General features: G+C 41.2%; 1 protein-coding gene across 1 annotated transcript in view; it reads left to right on the top strand.

Moving 5' to 3' along the window:
- The window catches only part of COLEC12 (collectin subfamily member 12), a 91950-nt gene extending 87631 nt beyond the window's left edge, over positions 1 to 4319 (top strand). The window contains exons 8-10 of the mRNA XM_063395784.1: positions 207 to 316; positions 2002 to 2147; positions 3327 to 4319. Coding sequence (XP_063251854.1) covers positions 207 to 316; positions 2002 to 2147; positions 3327 to 3346 — 276 coding nt within the window. The 3' untranslated portion in view covers positions 3347 to 4319. The remainder of the gene's footprint in view (positions 1 to 206; positions 317 to 2001; positions 2148 to 3326) is intronic.
- The last annotated feature ends 16892 nt before the right edge of the window (positions 4320 to 21211 follow it).

The raw sequence follows: 21211 nt of genomic DNA, 5'->3' as shown, positions 1-21211 counted from the left end.
GCCTAGTTCTCTGCCTCATTGCAAACACTGAAACGGATTCTAGTCTGGGCAAGGGGTCCCAAGGCCAACTCCTGAAATATATCTTCAGCTTAGAAAAATTTCTCTGGCCCTCCCTATCCTAATAACAAGAGGCTTATGAAACCAGTGTTGTTTATTGGCTCCAAAGACCACTGTGCTTGTTATGGACTAAGATCTTTCTTTCACAGCAATGGATAAAAAGGCAGATTTTTGGGAAAGGCAGCTTCTGGATTGGACTAACAGATTCAGAGAAGGAAAATGAATGGAGATGGTTGGATGGATCCTTACCAGTTTACACGTACGTAAATAAAAAGCAATGCTATCACTCTTGCTGACACGTCTAAAAGCAGCATCTAGAAATTATCTAATGGATCCAGATGGTTGTAGATGCCAGTAATTTAATTTGTTACTGAGGGTGCTGGGGTTCTTTCTCTCTTCCTTCTCCATGCACAATGATCCCTTTCCTTGCCAGGAATAAAACTGTGAATGTTGAATGAAAGAATCACATAACTACGCAGTGCAGTGTTTCTTGCCAAAATTTTTGCTTCTGACTTTTATTACAAAGTTGAGATGGAAAGCACAGTTTTACTGTTTGGGTTTGAATTTTCCTTATTTGCATTACAACCGGCTATAAATAGAGTACTTATTCTGATAAAAAATGACCAGCCTTTAGATAAAGCCCAAATCCAAGTAGAAAGCATTCAACATAAGGAAAATGCATGAAATGAGGGCATCTATAATTTGGCCAGCTGAGAACTGAATTGGCAGCTTTCCAGGAATCCTAGGGCTACACCTAATTTGTCCTAAATGGAACAGATTGCAGCCACCCAAATTTTTAATACTGAGGAGTAGACTAAAGAGTTTATAGATCTGAACATGCTGTGCTTCAGAAAAACAGGCTACATAGCCAGTCAGATGTTACGAAATGATTAGCTGTGATCTCACTGGTGTTCATTTAGATGAAAAACATGGAAAAAGTCAGATTCATTTCAAATGAGCCGTAATATTTTCCCCTTTTTCTCCTTTCCCGATTTCATCTTTCTTCCTCTTCATGGCAGCACTGTGACTGACCCTACTTAAGGTGCTGCTTTTAGTAGATTTCCACTACACCATGGTTTTAGGTGCTCTGTCATAACCTCAGAGCTGTTGGTTACAGATTTTTGGAGTATTTCATTACTTCTGGAAAGCTGTGTGTCCTCCCAGGTGCCTGGTTGGACACACTGTGTCAGGCAGGCATGTTTTTAAGCTGAACATTGACTGTGTCAGCCAGCAATCACAAGCTCCCTTCAACAACCTGTTTCTTCAGGAAAATGGAGCTTTTAAGTCCTGAGTTTGGAAGCATTTCTCACTCATTAAAGAAAAACAGGATGAGGAAACGCTGCAAGATTTTTTACTTGCTACGTTCAATTTCGCCATCCAAACTAATGATCTCAAAAGATGTGTGTAAATATACTATGTGCATTCCTCAAAAGTCAATAGAATTCCCTTCCCATCTGAGCACGTGTCCCTAAAACACAAGGACCTTGTGTTCCTCCCAAGATGCCCACCTTTGGTGCAGTCAGAAGGCTGAGTGCCTTTGCAGTGAGCAAGGACAAGCTGTTGCCATTTTGGCAGTACCTCTGAGCCCGTGGGTTCTTCTCAGTCCCATCTGCCAGCGGGAGTGCGGTGTGCAGGTTTTGCAGGCTTGGAGCAATGCACATGGAGCATGCAGCACTCCCACTGTGTGTGCATGTACACTCAGAAACTAAAATAAAGTTCACTGGTCTAAATTTAGGTCTCCGAGTTTTGGCAGCCTGAGGCCAAATAGATTCCCTTCTCTGTAATACATCTGTTTTCCATTTTCAGCAAGAGTTATGTATTGTTTGTTTCAATGTGTATTTCCCGTTCAGAACGATCTCATGATGTTTTTGTTAATTTCTTGTGGTGAAAACCTGCCATGTGTGCTGTGTTGTGCAATCATATCTCTTGCTTTTTTGTGGAAAGAAACTGGAAAACTGGGCAGCCTGATAACTGGAGTCATGGGCACGGGCCAGGGGAAGACTGCGCTGGGTTGATCTATGCTGGGCTCTGGAATGACTTCTACTGTGAAGATGTTAACAATTTCATTTGTGAAAAAGACATGGACAAAGGTAAGTAAGGCCCTTGATTTGATTATTTTATCTTGCCTATAGTAAATGTCCCACAGCTGGAGGTGAGATCTTGGCTAAATGCTACAGCAGTGCCGTGTTGAGGAAGAGGGGGAATCACGTGTGGAACACTTCTACTCAGATCCAGATGCAAGTGCTGGATTAATTGCACTTGGAAAAAGCAGCCTCGAGGCTGGCTATAGCCATGGCATGCTCAGCATCTTGACCATTTCCTGTAGGCTTTACACATGCCTAAAATTTGGGAACAAAATTTTGATGATAATGATGATTTGGCACATACTCCAGATCTTACCCACACTGGAAGCTGTTTTTATAGGGTCAGTGGCCACACAACAGGGAAAGCTGGCCTTAGGGTGGCTCAGGAACACGCCTTTAAAAATTAAAAAGACTTTGTTTTGAAAGCCTGTGCAATAGGAAGCACTTGGTGACTGCTGAGGAGATCTTAAAATTCCCATCGCTGCCAGGAGATGTCCCACAGGACTGAGAAGCTGGGTCCATAGGCCATAAGCTTCTCATCTGTTGCAGCTGGAGTGAAGGACTCATAAACTGCCAGTGTGGTCTAGCAGTCAGCCAGGTGTTTGCCACAGGGCATCTCTTTCTGTTGACACAGGCATTTCTGCAGGAGCAGAGGGCAGGTGGTTCCCATGGCTGCGCAGAGCCCGGCCCCATTGTCACAGAACACGGTCAAAGCTGGTGTTTGTGTTCGTGGTGGGGCTCTGCCTGAAATGTTATCTCCTCCATGCAACCTGTTTAAACATTGCTTTGCCAAGGGTGCCTGGCTCCTCCACTTGGGAGCTTGTCAGTTGAATTTCAGTGAAGGTAGACATAAATGTCAGCTAGAGCCAAAATTACATCCCATCCATAGCCCCTAATGAAGTGCTGAACAAGCTTCGTGTGTATAATTCTCTTTGGATGTACAGAGGGAAGGACCAACGTTTAAGTAACAATATTATTTACCCTGGTTTTCCTATATACATTTGTTATTTTAAGAAAACTTCGAGGTTTACAAATATTTATCCTCCAGGACTTACAGGATCTGAACATGAGTCTGCTCAATTTTTTTACGTACCTTGATCTCTGTAAGTTTTCTTTTTGGAAATTTGTTTAATTTTTACAGGATTTTTTTTCTCTTTGTTTTTCTTGTTTTCTCTTATATTGTAGGGCAAGTTCTTGGAGTGTAATAGGCTGTGACTTTACAGATACCTTCATATTAAGGAAATTTATGTAAAGAAGAAAATCCTGGGAAAGAGCAACACTGACTTCCAAAATTGGAAAAAAAATGAAAAAAGAAAAAAGCAAGCACTGAAAACTGATTTAAAAGCATCGAGGAATTCAGCAATAACTCTTCTCCAGCATCCTGTAATTATTTAAGGCCTTTCAACCCTCAGCATCAGGAAATATTGTTGGATTAATTCTGTTTTAGATTTTCTTCCCAACCAGTAACCACATCCATAAGCAGTTTGTGTCTTCTGAGAAAAGACATTCTATAAATCTGAGTAAGACTGTTGGTCACTCATATAGAAAAACATATAAAGCAACTGTGTAAACAGTTGCTTCATTTGCTAAAATCCCAAATGTAGGAAAATTATACAGATACACAAATATATAGATTTTATATAAATATATATATATAGTCCAACTCTTATCAATAATATGGAATATACTTTTAAGAGCTTTTAAAACTTTGTATTTTTGTACAAAATATTTGCTTTTTACAATTGTTCTCTTTTTTACTGACTTTTTTTACAATATAGTGCACAGGGGCCAAAGAAAACAATAAAGGTACTAATAATTCATTAAGGTTTGCTGTCAGGCCTAGCTCAGCTATAGAGAAATATTTTTCCAGTTAGAAATATTTTTACTTTCCCAGATGATTTGTTCTGGTTAAATAACTTTTAAAGCAGATTTTAGATAGTGTTTTCCTTACTGTGTGCAGTCTAATCTGCATGTGTAACAATTAAGTTGACTAAGGACTAGATACTCATTATAGCTCTGATCACAGCCAGTGTTTCATCAGGGTACTATGGAAAGACCATTTTAATAAAAGCTTTTCCTTCCTTCCTTCCTTCCTTCCTTCCTTCCTTCCTTCCTTCCTTCCTTCCTTCCTTCCTTCCTTCCTTCCTTCCTTCCTTCCTTCCTTCCTTCCTTCCTTCCTTCCTTCCTTCCTTCCTTCCTTCCTTCCTTCCTTCCTTCCTTCCTTCCTTCCTTCCTTCCTTCCTTCCTTCCTTCCTTCCTTCCTTCCTTCCTTCCTTCCTTCCTTCCTTCCTTCCTTCCTTCCTTCCTTCCTTCCTTCCTTCCTTCCTTCCTTCCTTCCTTCCTTCCTTCCTTCCTTCCTTCCTTCCTTCCTTCCTTCCTTCCTGCCTTCCTTCCTTCCTGCCTTCCTTCCTTCCTGCCTTCCTTCCTTCCTTCCTTCCTTCCTTCCTTCCTTCCTTCCTTCCTTCCTTCCCTGCCTTCCTGCCTTCCTTCCTTCCTTCCTTCCTTCCTTCCTGCCTTCCTGCCTTCCTGCCTTCCTGCCTTCCTGCCTTCCTGCCTTCCTTCCTGCCTTCCTTCCTGCCTTCCCTGCCTTCCTGCCTTCTTCTGCCTGCCTACATTCCTTCTAGTCAGGAGAAAATTCCATGGAAGTAAATCTCCAATTTTTAAATAATCATTTTGAAATGTTTTCATTCCTTCTCCATTCTCGTAAGGAATTCTACCCCTGTAGGTGCCAAACATACTGCAGGTCAAGCCCAGGTGAGAGACTTTATGCAAAGAGAAACAAAGAAGCTGCACGCACTGAAATGTTTGTTTTTAAGACAGATTTCAAGATTTGGTGAGAAAAACATGCCATACTCAAAAAAGTCTAATAAACTTGCATTTCTCCAAAGTGCTTTGTAAATCAATCTCTCTGTTTTCTTGGACCAATACTTCTCTCCCAAACAAAGTAGAAAATAAAATATGCTGCAAAGCAGAAAGAGATTATATCATTACCCAGCCAGTTTCCTCCACAGTCCCATGAGCCGTGTCTAGGCAGTGATATTGCTTATCAGGAATTCAAAAAATTAGCGAGTTTTCATATAGCAGAAAACTTGGTATTTGTTTCCAGTTTTTATACCCTTCTCGTGGCCACATGGTCTACAATGAAGGAAGTTGTTTTGGCTTCTTGGCTAGGAGAGCTGTTTTTCCATTGCCTCCTCACCTACCATTTACCTTGGCTGAATGCAGATAAGTTTGTTGAAATACTCCAGCTCTGTTGGAAAGAGACAAGATTTTGTCAGATTTTCAAATATTGCTCCTAAGATCAACCAATTAAAGACTGCTGTTTCCCTACATCTCACACTCCTTCCAATGTTTTAAATTCCAATTATCATTTTTTTTCAAAATACACAAAATGTAACGTTTGGAAATCTGTCCTGTGGGTTCCAATTAGATATGAGACAGGAACAACATGAAAATTGCATCTGCTTAGTTAAAAAGGAAAGGTTTATGTGATACAGCTGCAGAAACCCTGTGTCACCATCATGGAGGCAGGGCTTGTCTTCAGACAGTCTGGATTTCATGAGCATTTTCTCTTGGCTTTTTTGTAAGTTTTTGAGTACAACTTGATTCTGCCATGCACTGTCATGCCGTACTGAGGAGTTGTGTGTGGATACATGCTGTAGTGTTTACATATATATTTACACATTGTTTGTGGAGATAATGTTAAACTGCTATTTTTGGATAATGAGGTACAAAAGTAGGATTTTGTATGCCCAGAGAGCCTCACAAACTCTGGTCAGTGGAGCCTTGAAGAGCCACACTGAAGTGGAAGCACTGCTACCTTTGTTTTGAATGTTGGTTTATTTAGGTGAAATAAGCCTGTTTGGAGCATCTACCACATCAAATTACATTCTTCATACCTTTTACTGATGTCACAGACTTCTGTCACCAAAAGAAGTGAATGAGAAACCTCTGTTTGAGCCCAAGATGTATCACTTCCTTGCCCAGATTTCATCCTTCTCTTCCTTCAGCAACAGCAGTGATGGTTCGCACATACACAGGATTAGATTATCCAGGAGTTATCGAGTGTCCTCCAGTCAGAGGAATGACAAGATGAGGACACTGAGAAATGAGATATGACTGGGCTCACACCCTCTGTTCACACACTTGAATCAAACACTGCAGTTGTTACACAAAACTGGATTAAGAGGGATGCTGCAGTTGCGTGCCTGACGTGCCCAGTCATCCTTAAAATATGGCCTGAGCAGCCAGGCGTGCTGAGACAGACCATCCTTTTGACCTCGTATTCCTGCAGGAAGGAAACAGAGGTGTCCAATGGCAACAAGGATTGAAATCACTGAGAGGACCAAGAGAGTGTTAAGACAGCTCAGGAACATGTCACAGAATGGACAGATTGGCAGGAGTGCAAGCAGGACACCAGAATGGGCCAAGAAATTGTCATGAAAGTCAGCCCTGCCACTCCTTAATGGGAAAACATACCCATCAAATCTTTCTGTGTGGTTTGAGTAATAATGCAGGTTGTATGTAAAGTTTTAATTGATAGCAAATTATTTTGTCCCAGCTTGAGGTTTTGCTTCTTATGCACGAGTATTGTAACTTGTCATATTAAGCACACATTCTCATCATCCTTCTTGTTTCACGTAAAATTAAATGCAAGTTCATATACCCTGGCAAGCACTGAGACTGTTGGATGAAAAAGAGGGAAAGGCAGAGAAGGTACAAAGTCGTTGTGATTTACATTAAGTTCTGGATTTCTTAATGTCATTTCTGACTTGTTTCATTAATTTATTTGGAAATGCCTTCAGCCGATTAGAGCTTGTAAATCTCAACTCTCGTTTTCTTTGTTGTCTATAATTAATACTTGCAAATGTTCCAATAAAGGAATCACTAAGCGGAGACATGGAAATGAATGTTGTTAACTCTGTGCACGTGTGTGTAACCACAAGGGATATGGAGGTCAGAGAGAAGCAGAGCCATAACATTCATAGGTATTAAAAATCAAACTGATGAAGCTTTTGTCCATTAAAGCCTTCCTTTTCACTTATACCTTCCTGGTTCAGAGCATGACTGGGGCTATCTTATCCTGTAATTGCAGGTTTAGTGCCTTGTTCTTGCAGCACATAGGGGCTAGAAACATGGTTTTGAAGGTCTGATCTGAACAAGACCTTTGAGAACGGCTGAAGCCCTTTGGTGCTTACTGTCCTAGCACACCAAATACCTCAGATGGTCCTCCAGGTGAGGGATGTCCTGAACTAAGTTGCATCAGTCCCCACATTAGCCTTTATGATGGCTTAAATCATCTGTTTATAAAGGCTAATGTGGTCTTGCTATGCCTCTCTCTCTCAGATGGCTGACCTCCTCTTTTAATTTTCTGTTCCTGGCAAGTAGCTACTCTGCTTTTAGCAAGTAGCAGGAGCTGGTGTCTGACCACTGGCAAGGTGAGGAGCTGGTCGGAGAGCAGCCACTGGCTGTGGGAAGACACTGATCTGCACAGAGTAGGGGAAAGGTGGCCGAGTCGATTCACATGTGAGAAAACAAAACCACTTTTGCCCCAGTGCAGGCTCCTTGCAGCTCACACATCTGTAGCATCCAAAGGGAACAAGAACTCTCCAGCCCCAGCCTCCAGACTTGCTTTGTTTTTCCCCCCTCACTTCTGTCTGCACCCCGGAGATGTTGGCTCCTCCATGAGCGCCTGGCTGTCCCCAGCTGTCCCCACATTGTGCAGGTGTCGGGGCTCACCCAGGTGAGAGGCAAGCAGTGGGACAGCTGCCCAGGCCTGGTACTCTCCCCAGCTGGGACACCCCGGGCTCCCAAGGCTTGGGTAGGAGGCAGAGGAGGAAGTTCCCAGTGCCTACCCACACTCAGAGATACCTTGGGCATCTATGAATGGGATAGTAAAATGCCTTACAGACAAACCCCTTGCTCCCCAGAAACCAGGCCTTCCTAAAACCAGAGCCTATTTGTTCATTCACCATCTCCACCTCATTTTTTCCATGCTGTTTAGTGGGAAAAAAAAATCTTGGCTAAAAAAACTTTTTGAAAGTTCTCATCTGTTTTCTTTCATATGGTGGAATACGTTTGTTTTTTCTTCCCATCTGGCTCAGAGATGAAAAAAACATTCTTTGATTTCATTTTCAAAATAAACTCAGTGTAACACTACAAAGTTTGTGTGGAGATGTTTTGGGGTTTTTTTAGACCAAAACAATAAAAGCAAATTACTATGCAAATAATGCCCTTTTGGGAGAAGATCTTGCATGCCATTTCTTACCCAGAGAACTTCCCAGAGGCATGTAAGTATTGCCAGTCCCTTTTTGTGACTGGAAGAAAAAGGAGATTTTCAAGAATGTGATTCATTTTGATGTCTTGTTTTAGAGGTTTTGTTTTTGTTTATCGGGGAGGTGATTTTTAGAAGTGACTTTTTCTAGTGAAACCAACATTGGCATAGAGCCAATTATTTTTCATACACCTTAGTTAGGGGAGTGGGCTTTTCAATGCTAAATTAAACAGAATGGTGTCCTTCCCCTATCACCCTGCATATGGGAGGCAGCCACTTCTGCTGCTGTTTTGGAGAGCAGAGCTCAGTGTGATCGCAGCAGAGGAACACCAGCAGAGTAGAGCAATGTCCTGTGTGGGTAAGAATTTTAACACCTGACACCAAATTACCAAGACACCCCTTTGATCAGAAACATGAAGGTTACAGGACTGCTGAGACCTTTGACTCCTCTGCAGCTCGACTTCAACAAGAAACACCCCCAAAACATCCTAACTTACACATTAAAAATAATTAAATTGTCCCTTTGATCATTTTGGCTTCTCTTCAAAACTTCATTAGGAATCTTCTTTTAATAACCAGTGTGAATGCAATTATGTCCAGAGTTTAGACACATTTGCTCTGGTTCCAGTGCTGTCCTTTAGCTTAAACAGCATCTCTCCTGGGACTGTCAAGTAATTGTAGTGGTCAGTGTGGAGCCATTCATCTTGAGACACAGTAAGGAGTGGTTGGGAACAAACACATCCCTTTGACCAGCTGGGGAGCCCTGATGACAGAGTCTGGCTCCGACCCCACCGTCCAGCCCCACAAGGGATTATCTGAGGACACTCTGGGCATCTTGATGAATGGTGGAAGTTTCCATACTCTTTTTTGTTAGTCTTGCAAGAGAACAGAGAGCAACAAAAAGGGTATAAAGGGTGGTTTCCCACTGAATTAGAGTAGGCTACAAGTGCCTGGCTTTTTATAAGGCAGTAACATATTTAATAAGGCATTTGAAAAATCAGTCGGTATAACTGAGCTTAAGCACACTTACTTTTGGGTTTACACCAGAGCAGAATCTAAGTTCAGGTTATATTAAGTCTTTGATCTTCAAGAGACTAAAATCTCCAATTCAGAGATTAGTGTGTGATTTCTACTTTTTCTATCTGTCCTGCCAAGGGACAAATCCACAGCTCAGGCATCACTGTCATTCCAGGGCCTAAGGATTGCTTCCAAACTCCCCATATTTGCAGTCATGCTCTTGCCAGCCCTGCCAGAGGTCCCACTGATGGAAGCTTCAAGTCTGAAATGTGACTTTGGAAGAACTTTGTTTAGGAATTTCTCTCATTCAGAAGTCTGGGCACATTGCAAAGATGACATTTCTTTAATTCCATCTCAATTACCTCACTCATTTAAAACAGATGATGAATTATTTTTCTGAATGGCAACAACGTATTTTTGTCCACTTTGGTTTTTTATGTCAAAATAGAAGCCTGGAATTGGAAATCAGACAAAGCCTCCTTGGCATTGCAGTATCCCACTGTAGCAGGCAAATAATGTTCCTGGATTATTGCCTGTGAGAACAGCATGAACTGATATCTGAACAACAGACAGCTTCATGCTATCTGCTTGTAGAAGCAAACTTATCTACAGGCACAGCCTTGTCACTGGTCCATCATCTGACAGACTGGGCAGCTCTTCTTTCCTGCTGTGTTTCAAAGAACCTGTAGGAGATAAGAAGGAGAAAAAGTAAAGTGAGAAGGGCTGATGACAGAAGAGAAACAGAGAAAGAGAGAAAGGGACAGCCCAGGGTTTAGAAAAAATTACAGAGAATGATTGAGGAGCATAATAAACCCCAATGTCCTCATTGTGGTTTCTAGTAAGATCAACCACAGAGGAGCTCTCTTCTCAGAAACAGCATAACAGGGGCAGTGTCGTGGTTCTCGTAATTCCCATTCTCAGCTGTGAAAAGTACACATCCCTGACTTGCAAGAAAGGCATGTCATTCAGTGGGTGCCTGAAGTCATGTAATACTTTCCCAGCACAAACAAAAATTCCTGGTGGCTCCAGGTCTTCTGGGAGATGGGTTGAGGCTTTTGTTTTGGTTGTTGGTTGGTTTTTCCTACATATCCTTTTCCTCCTACACAAGTTTTGAAACACAGAATATTTTCTAGTTCTCCATCTGTATTACAAGTACAAAACTCAGCTTTGGAAGAAAGAACAAAAGCAAGAACATACAGTAGGTCTCCAAGCAACAAAACACTGTGTTCAGTGGAAAATATATCCACAGCAGTATTTGGACTTGCAGCTCCAGTTTCTGTACTAAATTCTCATTGGTATCGACATTTGAACAGGTGCACTTTATGAAGTCAAACATGGATCTTTAACAAACTTTAATAAAGAAAAGCTGCAGAAATGTATACATGCTAAAAAAGGGGATACAAAAAGGAAATACCTTTGTTTTTAAAAACAGACAGTTGTTGAACGCTAGAGAGGCTTCAATTCCAAATACCCTTGAATTTGTTTTAATGGTAGCATTTTTAAATGGCCAACCACTGGTTGTCCCCAATTTTTAACTTTAAGATGGAAAAGCTGGGGACACTCAGCAGTCACCTGGTGATTTCATGGAAAAAAACTAATTTCAAAGGCACATTAGATCTCTGCATACCATTTTATCCAGATTAGCCAAGTTAGGAGTGGGAAGGTGGTCAAAAGTCCAGGTCAGGACCCTTCACTAGTTGAATTAACTCTCTTTGTGGAGAAGGAGAACACTTCATTTATTTCAGACATCACCACGAGGTCTCCCAGTCTGTGTCCATCTTGTGGCATCTTACATATGTGAAAATTCTAAAAATAAAATGAGGCAAGAAAAACCACAGGCAGAACAGCTGTTGTTCTACCCAGACAAAGCTTTGAATGAAAGCCATTACGATGGACCAGACCCTGCAATTGAAAAGCCATTTACATTTTCAAGTCTGATTCCAACTGTAAATTTTCAGTTATATATATGACAGATTAAAAGATTTTGGCCTCACTGCACTTCTCCCTGGCAAGAGAAAAACCATCTGTACAGCATCACTTGTGGTTGCTTCAACTCTGTAGGTACAAATTTTTAAAGGACATGGTGATGTATTTTTTCATTTCCCTTCCCTTTATTTTAGCATGCAGCAAAATCACGTGCATGGCATTTTTCCCAACCCTGTGGTCGTTGGGACTCTGGCTTAGGAGACTGATGTGTTTTGATTTGCTCTTTTCCCTTAATTTGAGGGGCTACTGCACTATTTCCTTTGTGATCATACCTGCCAGGGTAAAAACCTTGTATGAATATATATGGCCGTGAAACCAGGAAAAAGAGCCAGGAATACTGCTCTCTTTCCAAGCACAGAGAGACAGCAAAAATGAGTGTACACCATGTAACAGACTGCTCAAACCCATCTGGAACTGACTCCCACAGCACTCTGGCTGTGCTCTGGGCTACTCATGCCATGGGTATGGGATTAGGAATGACAGTCCTTCCACATGGAGCGCCAAGAACAAGGTTCCTGGAGCCCAGGCAAGCCTTGTTTTGACAGTTTAGTCACCGTTGGAGAAGTACCTGGCTCTTGCACCACAGTTATTGGAGGCAGGTCTAGCCCTCCACTGCTGATGCTGCAGCCAGAGGTGTTCCCATGCCCAAAGACCCCAGATAAGACAGGGGTCAGTTCTTTTCCAATGTACATGCAGCACCTTGCAAGGTTCAGCCCTAATTTTTGAACATTTTGAAAAAGAAGTGGAAGAAATCAGGTGAAGAATCTGAAGTTCTGGGAAAATGAAAACAAACATAGAAACTACACCAAACCTAGAACAGGTAAATTCTTTGATCATTAGCTAAAATATGTGATAAGTGGAGCTTAGGGAAAATAAACTATTTGTTGTAATTTATTGTCAGTGTGACCAGGGCTGTCAGGCACTGGGAGGGAATGCACACCACATGCTTCTCCTTCACATGAGATGGCACATCTGAGAAGACACAAAGTATAGTAACTGTGGAAGGACAGAATCAGGCCCATTGCTGCTGTTCAAAGGAGACTGCTGCCTGAGAATGAAAAAGTAAGAGAGAGAGATTTATTCAGGCATTTACTCCTTGGTGCTTTCCTGCTCAGGGCTATTTTCTCCCACTGCCAAGGGTATGGCTGCTAGCTGTGTCAGATATGCCACACTGTGTGAACATCTCAGCCACCCCACAGAACCCAGCACCTGTGGCACCATTAGGTGAGAGCAAAGAGTGCTCACCAAACACACCACTAACACCACCCAGCACCACACACAGCCTGCGCCTAATTTAGTGTGGTTCATATAATAACGACTATAATGGCATAAACACTAAATTCTAGAGCATGAAGAGTGTGCACTTGAAAAATATATAAATTGAAACATCAGCTAAAGCACTTATGAGTTGCCTTCTAATCCTGCAATTAACACATCAGAGCAAATCATGTCATTTACATGCCAACCAGAGAGAGAACAAAAAAGACTTAGAGATCATTGTGATGAGTATAACACTTAACTTCAGCATTTGAATTTAATGGAGCAGCAGTTTTTTTCTAATAGTGCTCATACCATGATTGTGAGTTTTAAAATAGACTGTCCCATGCCCCTAACTGAATGCCATTGTAGTTTAGGCAACAGAAGTTAGAAGTATCTCAATGTTTTTCCAGGAAATCAGGTGAATTTTGCCTTGTGTTTTAAAAAATCTATAGCCTGACAACAGAGGATTTACCCAGCAGATGTCCATCCCTCTATTCACAGATTCTCTACAAACACGCCCAGTCTATAGAGTCCTTTCTCTAGGGGAGTCATTCAGATTAAGTCCTGACACTGTCCCACAAGATTTCTATGTGTAGCAGTCTGTCAAAAATCAGTTCATTTTTCTTCCAAGCTTATCAGATTTTTTTTTTAGTAAATAAAACAATAGTTTGCTATAAAATTTAAAGTCTGAGGCTGGCAGAGCCGTAGGAGAGACGGGTACTACCATCAATTTTCTTGATGATATTTGGCAAAGATCTAAAGGCTTAGTGTGGTAAATCACTTAAATTTTTGCTTGGACTTTAGACAGATCATTGGTCCCATTGATCAATGTCTAAAAGACTCTTCACCCCAGTTTCTCTCACTACTCACTACAGCTGTTGATGAATTTTTGTCAACCAAAGAACAGTTTTGTGAGTATTCCCACAGAAACACATGCAAAATATTTAAGAAAGCTGGCTGAAAGATGAAGTAGAAATATAAACACAGAAAAAAAGCACTAGTTCACAGGGTATTTGTAACTGACTAAGGAAAACCACCCTTTGCCTCACTTACAAAACAGACAGCAGCCGAGCAAAATAATTACTACTTCTCCTTACATGAGGCAATGAATGAAAGGCCTACACTGAGTAGGCAGACAGAATTTAGGGGGTAGGATTTAAGAACAGGACTCTTTGAGGTTGACTCTATACCTCCTTTTGTAAAAGCAGCAAAAATATTGTGCTATATCTGTACAGAAAAACATGAACTTGCATTGTTGCCATATATACTGCAGAACTAAGGTCTACCAGCCCCTGCCTGTGAAAAAAGGGGCACAGAAGTAGTGAGATATGGCAACACTGACTGGCTGCAAACAGCATCACCACTTCTCCAGGAAGATTGATCCCACCACCAGCACCTCCCAATTTCCCCTTTGCCAAATGCTCCCAGCTCAAGAAGCCGGGATAAGATTTGTATGTACCGTGTGCTGTGCTTCAGATGGCATCATTTGCAACACCTCTTCCTCTGATTTACACTTTTCTCATGTGAAGAAGCCACAAGGGTGGCGAAGAAGGTTTTAAAACACGTTTGGGTCCAGAGCTTCACCAAGAAAATGGCACTGCTGTCTGCTGCTGAAACAGAAATTACTTTTTCAGCCCTGGATTTTAAAGGAAGGCTCCATGTAGCTATATTTAGTCTCTCTAGAGTCTAATAGATACCTGAATAATCTTAGGAACCTTCAGGTGAATACTTTGGAAAATTACTACTCTCTTGGGTAACCCAGGGAAGTCATTTATATGTGAAACATAAGTAGGTGAGTTATATATAACAAGAAACAATGTGATTGATAGAAACCTGTAGTCAAGTGTTATATTTTGTCATTTGGGTATTTTATCTTCAGGTTAGAAACCACACTGTTACATGAGCATCCCTACTGCTGTGAAGTACAGGGGCACCTCAGATTACTAATCCTACTCTAAAAAATTCAGGGGGAAATATATTTTGTTTGATGGACTGACTTTGTGTGTTAGGCAAATCTTTGCACATATTTCTCCATGCAATGAAGTCTCCTTTTTTTTTTTCAATTGCTCTGAAGGAGTGTAAAACAACTTGAAAACAAGGAGAAAATGTACCACAGTGTCACTTAAATTGGCACTTGGAGTCAAGGGAAGGTAAAGAAAGTGAAACTGCTTCCAGTGTGTCATTCAACTTCTTCCCCAAGAGCCAGGGGAACTTTCTTGGATGGTAGTGAATGCTCTCCTTCAGCAGTCTGTCCAGATCCCAGGGTTCAGCAAAGCAAAGGAACTTGTCTAGGAATTTTTCTTTGGATCTACCTACATGCTTCAAATATATGCTAGCAGACTATACTATTAACAATGGTCTAGTGAAAGCTTGTTCCTGAATTGTTTTTACAAATCTGTTGCTGTCACAGCTCCGAGCACGAGCTCCAACTGGTTTAAAATCCAAAATCATGGCTCAGGGGTTCAGAGTTTCTTGTGCTGCCATACAAATACTCTTGTTTTAATTACATAATTGTGAAATTCCTCAACAATAAAAAGCCCAGTGGCCAGTAACTATGCCAAAGTATTAGAATAGTTAGAGAATTTAAGTCTCATTATGAAGAATTCAATACCAAGTGTTGTGAAGAAACTGAAACTGTTAATATAATGATTGTGAATATGCAAAGAATCCAGACTTGTGAGAGTCTGAGGAACCGGCTAACTAAGGAGAGTAATCACAGTGACATTGCAGGTACTACAGTGTTAGATATATCTCTGTATACATGCAGTTTGCAGTCAGGTTTCATGGTTCTTTGTCTCAGGACCACAACCAAGTCCAGAAAAAGTGAAAAGGTTGATCAAATTTTTCTTCAGTTTTGTAAGAAGCATCTAAAGTCAGCAGTCATCTGGAAAAGCAACAGATCTGAGATTAGCTTGAGCAAGGCAATTTAGCCATTACTCCTAGGCTGCAGCCCGCTGAAGGGTGTGTGTGTGCAAGCATCCTGCCAGTATGTTGGTCTGCTCCACCTGCCAGGACACAGCAAAAGAGAAGTAGGGGAGATTATTAAGTCATTTCTGTCATTGGGATCCATCCCACCTAATTAATGGTACTCAACTGAGTGCCTAAGAGATGCTTGTCCTAGGCTCTCTGTACGGGCGACAGACCACCACAGTGTCACTTTCTCACCTAAATCCTGAATCACCCCTTTATTTTATCAGAAGATGTGTTTATGAAGGCTGGGCTACTCACTGAGTTTCACACAGGACTGGAATCTGGGCCTTACTGAAGGAACAGAGAGATTTATGAGATCTAAAATTAAATACAAATTAGTAGGTCTTTTACTCCTCACCTTTCATCTCAAACCATCCCAGCCTGCCATTCTCACATCTTTTGTAGGAGTGATGTTCAAGAGCTTAGCTTCAAGGCTCTTCATCTAGGAGGGACCCAAGAAGAAAAGAACCTTACCACCCTGCCCAGTGAAGACTAGGGACATCTTCTGAGCAGTCTCAGAGCCTAAGAGGGCTCTGCTATCAACTAAAGCCATTTTGCCATGGTGGGTATTAGCGTTCTCTTTGTTTGTTTTCACTTAGCCTGATTGTCCTGCTGGGAGACTAGAGGGGACTCTCCAGGAGAGAGTCTCAGCAACCTGCTTGCCACATGTTATGGTCACATAGGATGTGAGGAGCCCTTGGAAAGGAGTTTGCTTGCATCACCATAGTAGGTTGCACCATGGTAATAACACTTTATCTTCTGGACCTGCACTGTCTTCTTTCACCTAGAGAAAAAGCTCACTTTGGCAAAGGTGTGGATGAAAGTGCATGTGAGAGTGAGGGTAAACAGCTTTAGGTTTGCTACAAATTGCAATGTTGTAGGACACTGGATCTCTTCATGAGCTTTCTCCAGCACTGTATGACAAGCAAGGCTGCCTGTAAAAAGCTTCCAATAGCAGTGAGCACTCGGAGATAACTGACAAAAATGTAAACACTCCGCTGATTCCCAGTCTGTTCAGATGTTTTGATTGAACAAGCTATATTTCCAAATGCCTTTTCATACTTCAGTAGGTGAAGTGTGTTTTAGTATTTAGATAGTTGCACTAAGGAAATGTTCAAAACAAGAAAAGCTCTGGGGCATTTGTATCATGGGGAGGCATATTGATGTGGCAGGGATTTTAAAGTGATTGGTTTCTCTAAAGCAATGAGAGTGACTAATTTCCCTTTCAACGAATCCACATATGCTCAGTTCTCAGGTTTTAAAAGGCAGCCAAAGCGACATTCTTTCAGGCTTTAAGTTGATATAAATAAAGTATAACAGAGAGCCCCAATAGCAAAGTTTATCAATACACATGCCTTAGAATTTACACACAGACATGGCTGGATTTTTCCACTTTGTCTTAAGATGGCTCTTAAGGAATGTCATCAGTTGCCATAAGCTAGCAGTTTCCAGCCACAATCCATCTGAGAGGGGGACACAAAACCCCCCTGCATGGACAACCTAGAATGACATTTGGAGAGCAGCAGGCTGATGTGAAACACAAAGAGCAAGGTACCTTACAAAGGTCCATTTGGGTAGGGAGAACTTAGGGGTTTTGCAGTGTTGAAAAAAACACAACTAAAAAAACCCCCAAACACAGATTTAGTAAAAAGGAACACATTCATAAAGTGAGCTGGGAGATGTGACATGTACAGTTTGCTGATGGTCCTCCCTACGTTTTTTTTTCACATATCTTAATAAAATTGTTAGCTACAGGCCTTACATATTTTAAAATACTATACTGAATTTCACTACAGTTTTTGAAATATTTTCCCATTCTTTCTTCACTCTTTGTTTAGGAGAACCAACATGTGAGAACAGCACATAGTGATCATGCAGCAGCTGTACTAGAGGATCTCCTCTTGTAAATTATGCCCTGTGCTGAAGTACAGATGAGTTACAGCAGCAGACAGTGCAACAACTTCTGATATAAAAACTTCACCCAGATAGTTTGCCTTGTTTGGGGAGATTTTTGGATGAACTCCTTCTACACAGCCTCAGCAGGGCTTTTCCTGATTGCATCTCTGTAGCTTGAACTGCAAGAGTTATTTCCCCCTTTTCCTCTTGCCTATGCATGTCAAAGGTTATTTGGACTGGACTCAACACTGGGGGGGACCATTTCCTCATTAACCAAGCCCCACACAGAGAGCTATTAGGCACCCAAACTAAAACATTTGCAGCATGGTGGATTTCTTCCAAAGCAGGCTGAACATTTGAGTTAAGATGGGCTCTCCCTGCTTTAGCTTCTTTTATTCCTCTAAGGGTTCCTTCTCTCCCTCTCCGCTGATACCAAGCTCACCCTCCAGTCTCATGACTCTGCCCCCTTCTTACCCCTTACTCCCACTTCCTTCCCCTTAAGAGCAGGTCATCACACTCCCTCTATCCACCTATGTCTATCTGGGATTCTCCCCCTCTTGTCTTCTTATTCCCACTTTCTTGACTTCTTCCATATTACCCCAAGCCTGGATTGCTGGGTATCATTGCTCTCACATTTCAAGTTTACAGTCAAAGAAAAGTGCATTTTCAAAAGCTTATGATCAGAATTAGTTGCCTACATCTTCCACTGGCTTTTGTATGTTTTCTTTATGTTTGAAGTTCTTTGGGGAGAGATGTACTTTTCCTGAATATTGACAAGGAAGGTCAAAAAGATGACAAGGAAGAAGGAATGAGCTTCAGTAGCGCAATCCACAGGAACTGAATTTGCAAAAACGGTATCATTTTTCAGTAGTATAATCAGAAAACAACAACACACTTCCGAATCAGACTTCAGAATTCAGAATTCATTTGGCAGACGTGAAAGTAACCCCAGGCACTTGTGGTATAGAAGCATAGGTATCTGGTCCAGAAGATGCCTTCCTGCATTCTTTAATAACCAAGTCTGACATTATAATGCAATCAGGAATTAAAGGGGTTCCATGTCAGCATATGCTCAAAATGAGAGGTACATTGTAAAAAATGTCCAACTAATCCAAGTTCCCTGCTGAAATCAGAGTAGTATTGTTAGGTTAGAATCCAAAAAATATTGCTACATGAGGGGAAGAGCTGTTGATAGCATGGTTTTCATGAATAGCAGCCAGATGTGTGACACCTTGTTTCTGAAAAAAGCCAGATTTCCACAGTATTAGTAGCACACAGATATGAATTTTAATAAATTCTTTTGGGAAAAAAAACACACACACACAAACACACATTAAAAAAAACCCACAAAAAAACCCCAAAAAAAACCCCAAAAAAACCAAAACAAAACACAAAAAACCCCAACATATTCTCTACACTGGGATAAAACAAACAATGGTAAACACTTTGGCAAGGTTTTGACTCTAAGGTCAAATCCCTGGTCTTGGTCATTTCAGTCCTTAGGGGTCATTTGACCATTGCTGTTTGTGACCATATTTCTATTGTCTGCAGATATAAATTGATATAAATAAAGTATAACACCTGGCAGTATTCCAGGTGTTCTATGCCAGCAAGTCCCATGTGCCAGATAAAAGATGAAGAATAAAAAAATCAGTCATTCTCAGATTCACATGTGAAGCCATCTTCTAGATGAATCCAGCTAAATGAACCCTTTCCAGGCACTCTTACCAAATTACTTGAAAAATGCCACCAAAATACAAAATATATCAGTAAAACATTTCTGCTGTAAATGGAGAGAATTGGATCATGTGGTATATATTCCCCAACAATTTAGTCAATAAATCAAGAGAAAACCCTGAAAGTATTAAATGCATCAGAACATCATGAGATTTAACTAACATAAAAGTTATATGTATGTTCTGGTGAGAAATGTAATACACTAATAAAATGCAGAAAGATTCTCTATCATGCACTTCATAAAAATGTTATTTAAGTTTTCCTGAGGGGCTATTTTTTGTTAATCTAGCTTCTTCTTCATCAGTCCACACATTATTAATTGTATCTCACAGTCAGTAAGAAGCTGCAGTGGCTGGCAGGATGCCACCTTAAAATTAAGTGCCTAAGGTAGGACACCTTGTATTCATCAATGTTTAAAAGATAAAACTGCCTTGTGCAACTTCCCATGACTGGTTTGGAAATAAAAGGTAAGCTATTTAAACCAGGGTCCTAAGGCAATTTATCCACCTTTCATGCCTGTACTTCTACACTGGAGGGTGTGCAAGGTGGTGGGGAAGGAAGTGGGTTGGGAAGAAAAACACTTAAGCATGAACGCTGGCAACAAAGGAAGGAGAATAAAGCACTAAGCCCTAGTGCCATCAGTGATGGGAGGCTTTGGAGTCTCCAGACATGCCCCTCTGCAGGAATGGTAACAGAAATTAAAATGGAAACTCAAATTGGTCTGGGAACAGGATTTTACTCCAAAAGACAGCATCTGGGTGAAGTTTTTTGTAATTTCAGCAACACAGCCTCTTGACATAAAATGATAGAACATCTGTTCTATCAACTGACCTCTGAGTACAGAGGTGTCCTGAGATACTGTTGCTGATGATTGCTTTCATCCATCTGAGCTTTCAGCTGGTGATAGTTTTAAATCTGGGCTGAAAAATTATTTTGCTTACAGTACTTTTACAGAAAGCAATATTTACTACTTTTTCCCTCCTCAGCTTCCCACCTAGCACATATTAGAAGACACAGCATTTTCTAATATACTGCTGCCTAATTTATAATTAGCTATATTAATAATATTACTGACTCCTCTTTATATCCAGAATAATTGTGGCATTTTAATTTACAGGTACGCAGCACTACTCCTCTGATTGACCTTCTGATCCCCGGCACCAGTTTTTTGTCGGCCAGCCCAGAGCACAGTTTGGCACCTCTGTTAAGGAGGTGAGAGGATGGCTTTAAGCGATGCTGTCAGAGGCTGCACGGTGACACCACCACGTGGCAAGCAGAAGTGGCACGCTGTTGACAGAGGAGCGGTCTCTGCCCGGGGTGCACAGCAGCTGCTGGGGTCAGAACTTCTTCAGGCACTGCAGCAGCCTCATTAGTCCACAACCCAACACGAGCACTGAGAGCCCAGTGTTCACCCCTCCTCTGCATGAGATCCGTGAGAAAGGAACAAACACCGTTCCAAACAGGAAAAAATCGGTCTAGAACAAGAGGTGGCTATAAATCATTATTAAATCACAGTGCTAACATTTTTCTTCCTCTTTATCTGTTCCTCCCCCAAGAGAAAAAGCTCCTCAGTCATGTACTCATTAACAAATATACGGCGCTGCTTTCTTCAGTATGTTGGCAGTTCTCTCTGTTCACCCAAAACATTAGTCTTGGCTTAAGGAATATTTGTAGTCAAAAAAGACTCCATTTCCTTTAGCAGTATCTCCTTAGAAGGCTTCTACTTTCACTTTCTACTATATTTTTAAAGTTTGAAGCTTTTTAAAAGAACCAATTCAGAGAATTCTTTTTTGTTTCTCTTTCTTACAGCAAGAGATGGGAAGTAGAATAATATCAAATTATTCATTTAGAATGGCCCTTTATTCAGGTGATAATATGATTTCATTTATTAAAGTAAGAGGCGCGAAATGGGGGGGAAGGTGGAAGACAG

The sequence above is a fragment of the Prinia subflava genome, chromosome 1 (genome assembly GCF_021018805.1).
Source record: "Prinia subflava isolate CZ2003 ecotype Zambia chromosome 1, Cam_Psub_1.2, whole genome shotgun sequence".
NCBI classification, from domain to species: Eukaryota; Metazoa; Chordata; class Aves; order Passeriformes; family Cisticolidae; genus Prinia; species Prinia subflava.
This window is presented reverse-complemented; position numbering and strand designations above follow the sequence as displayed.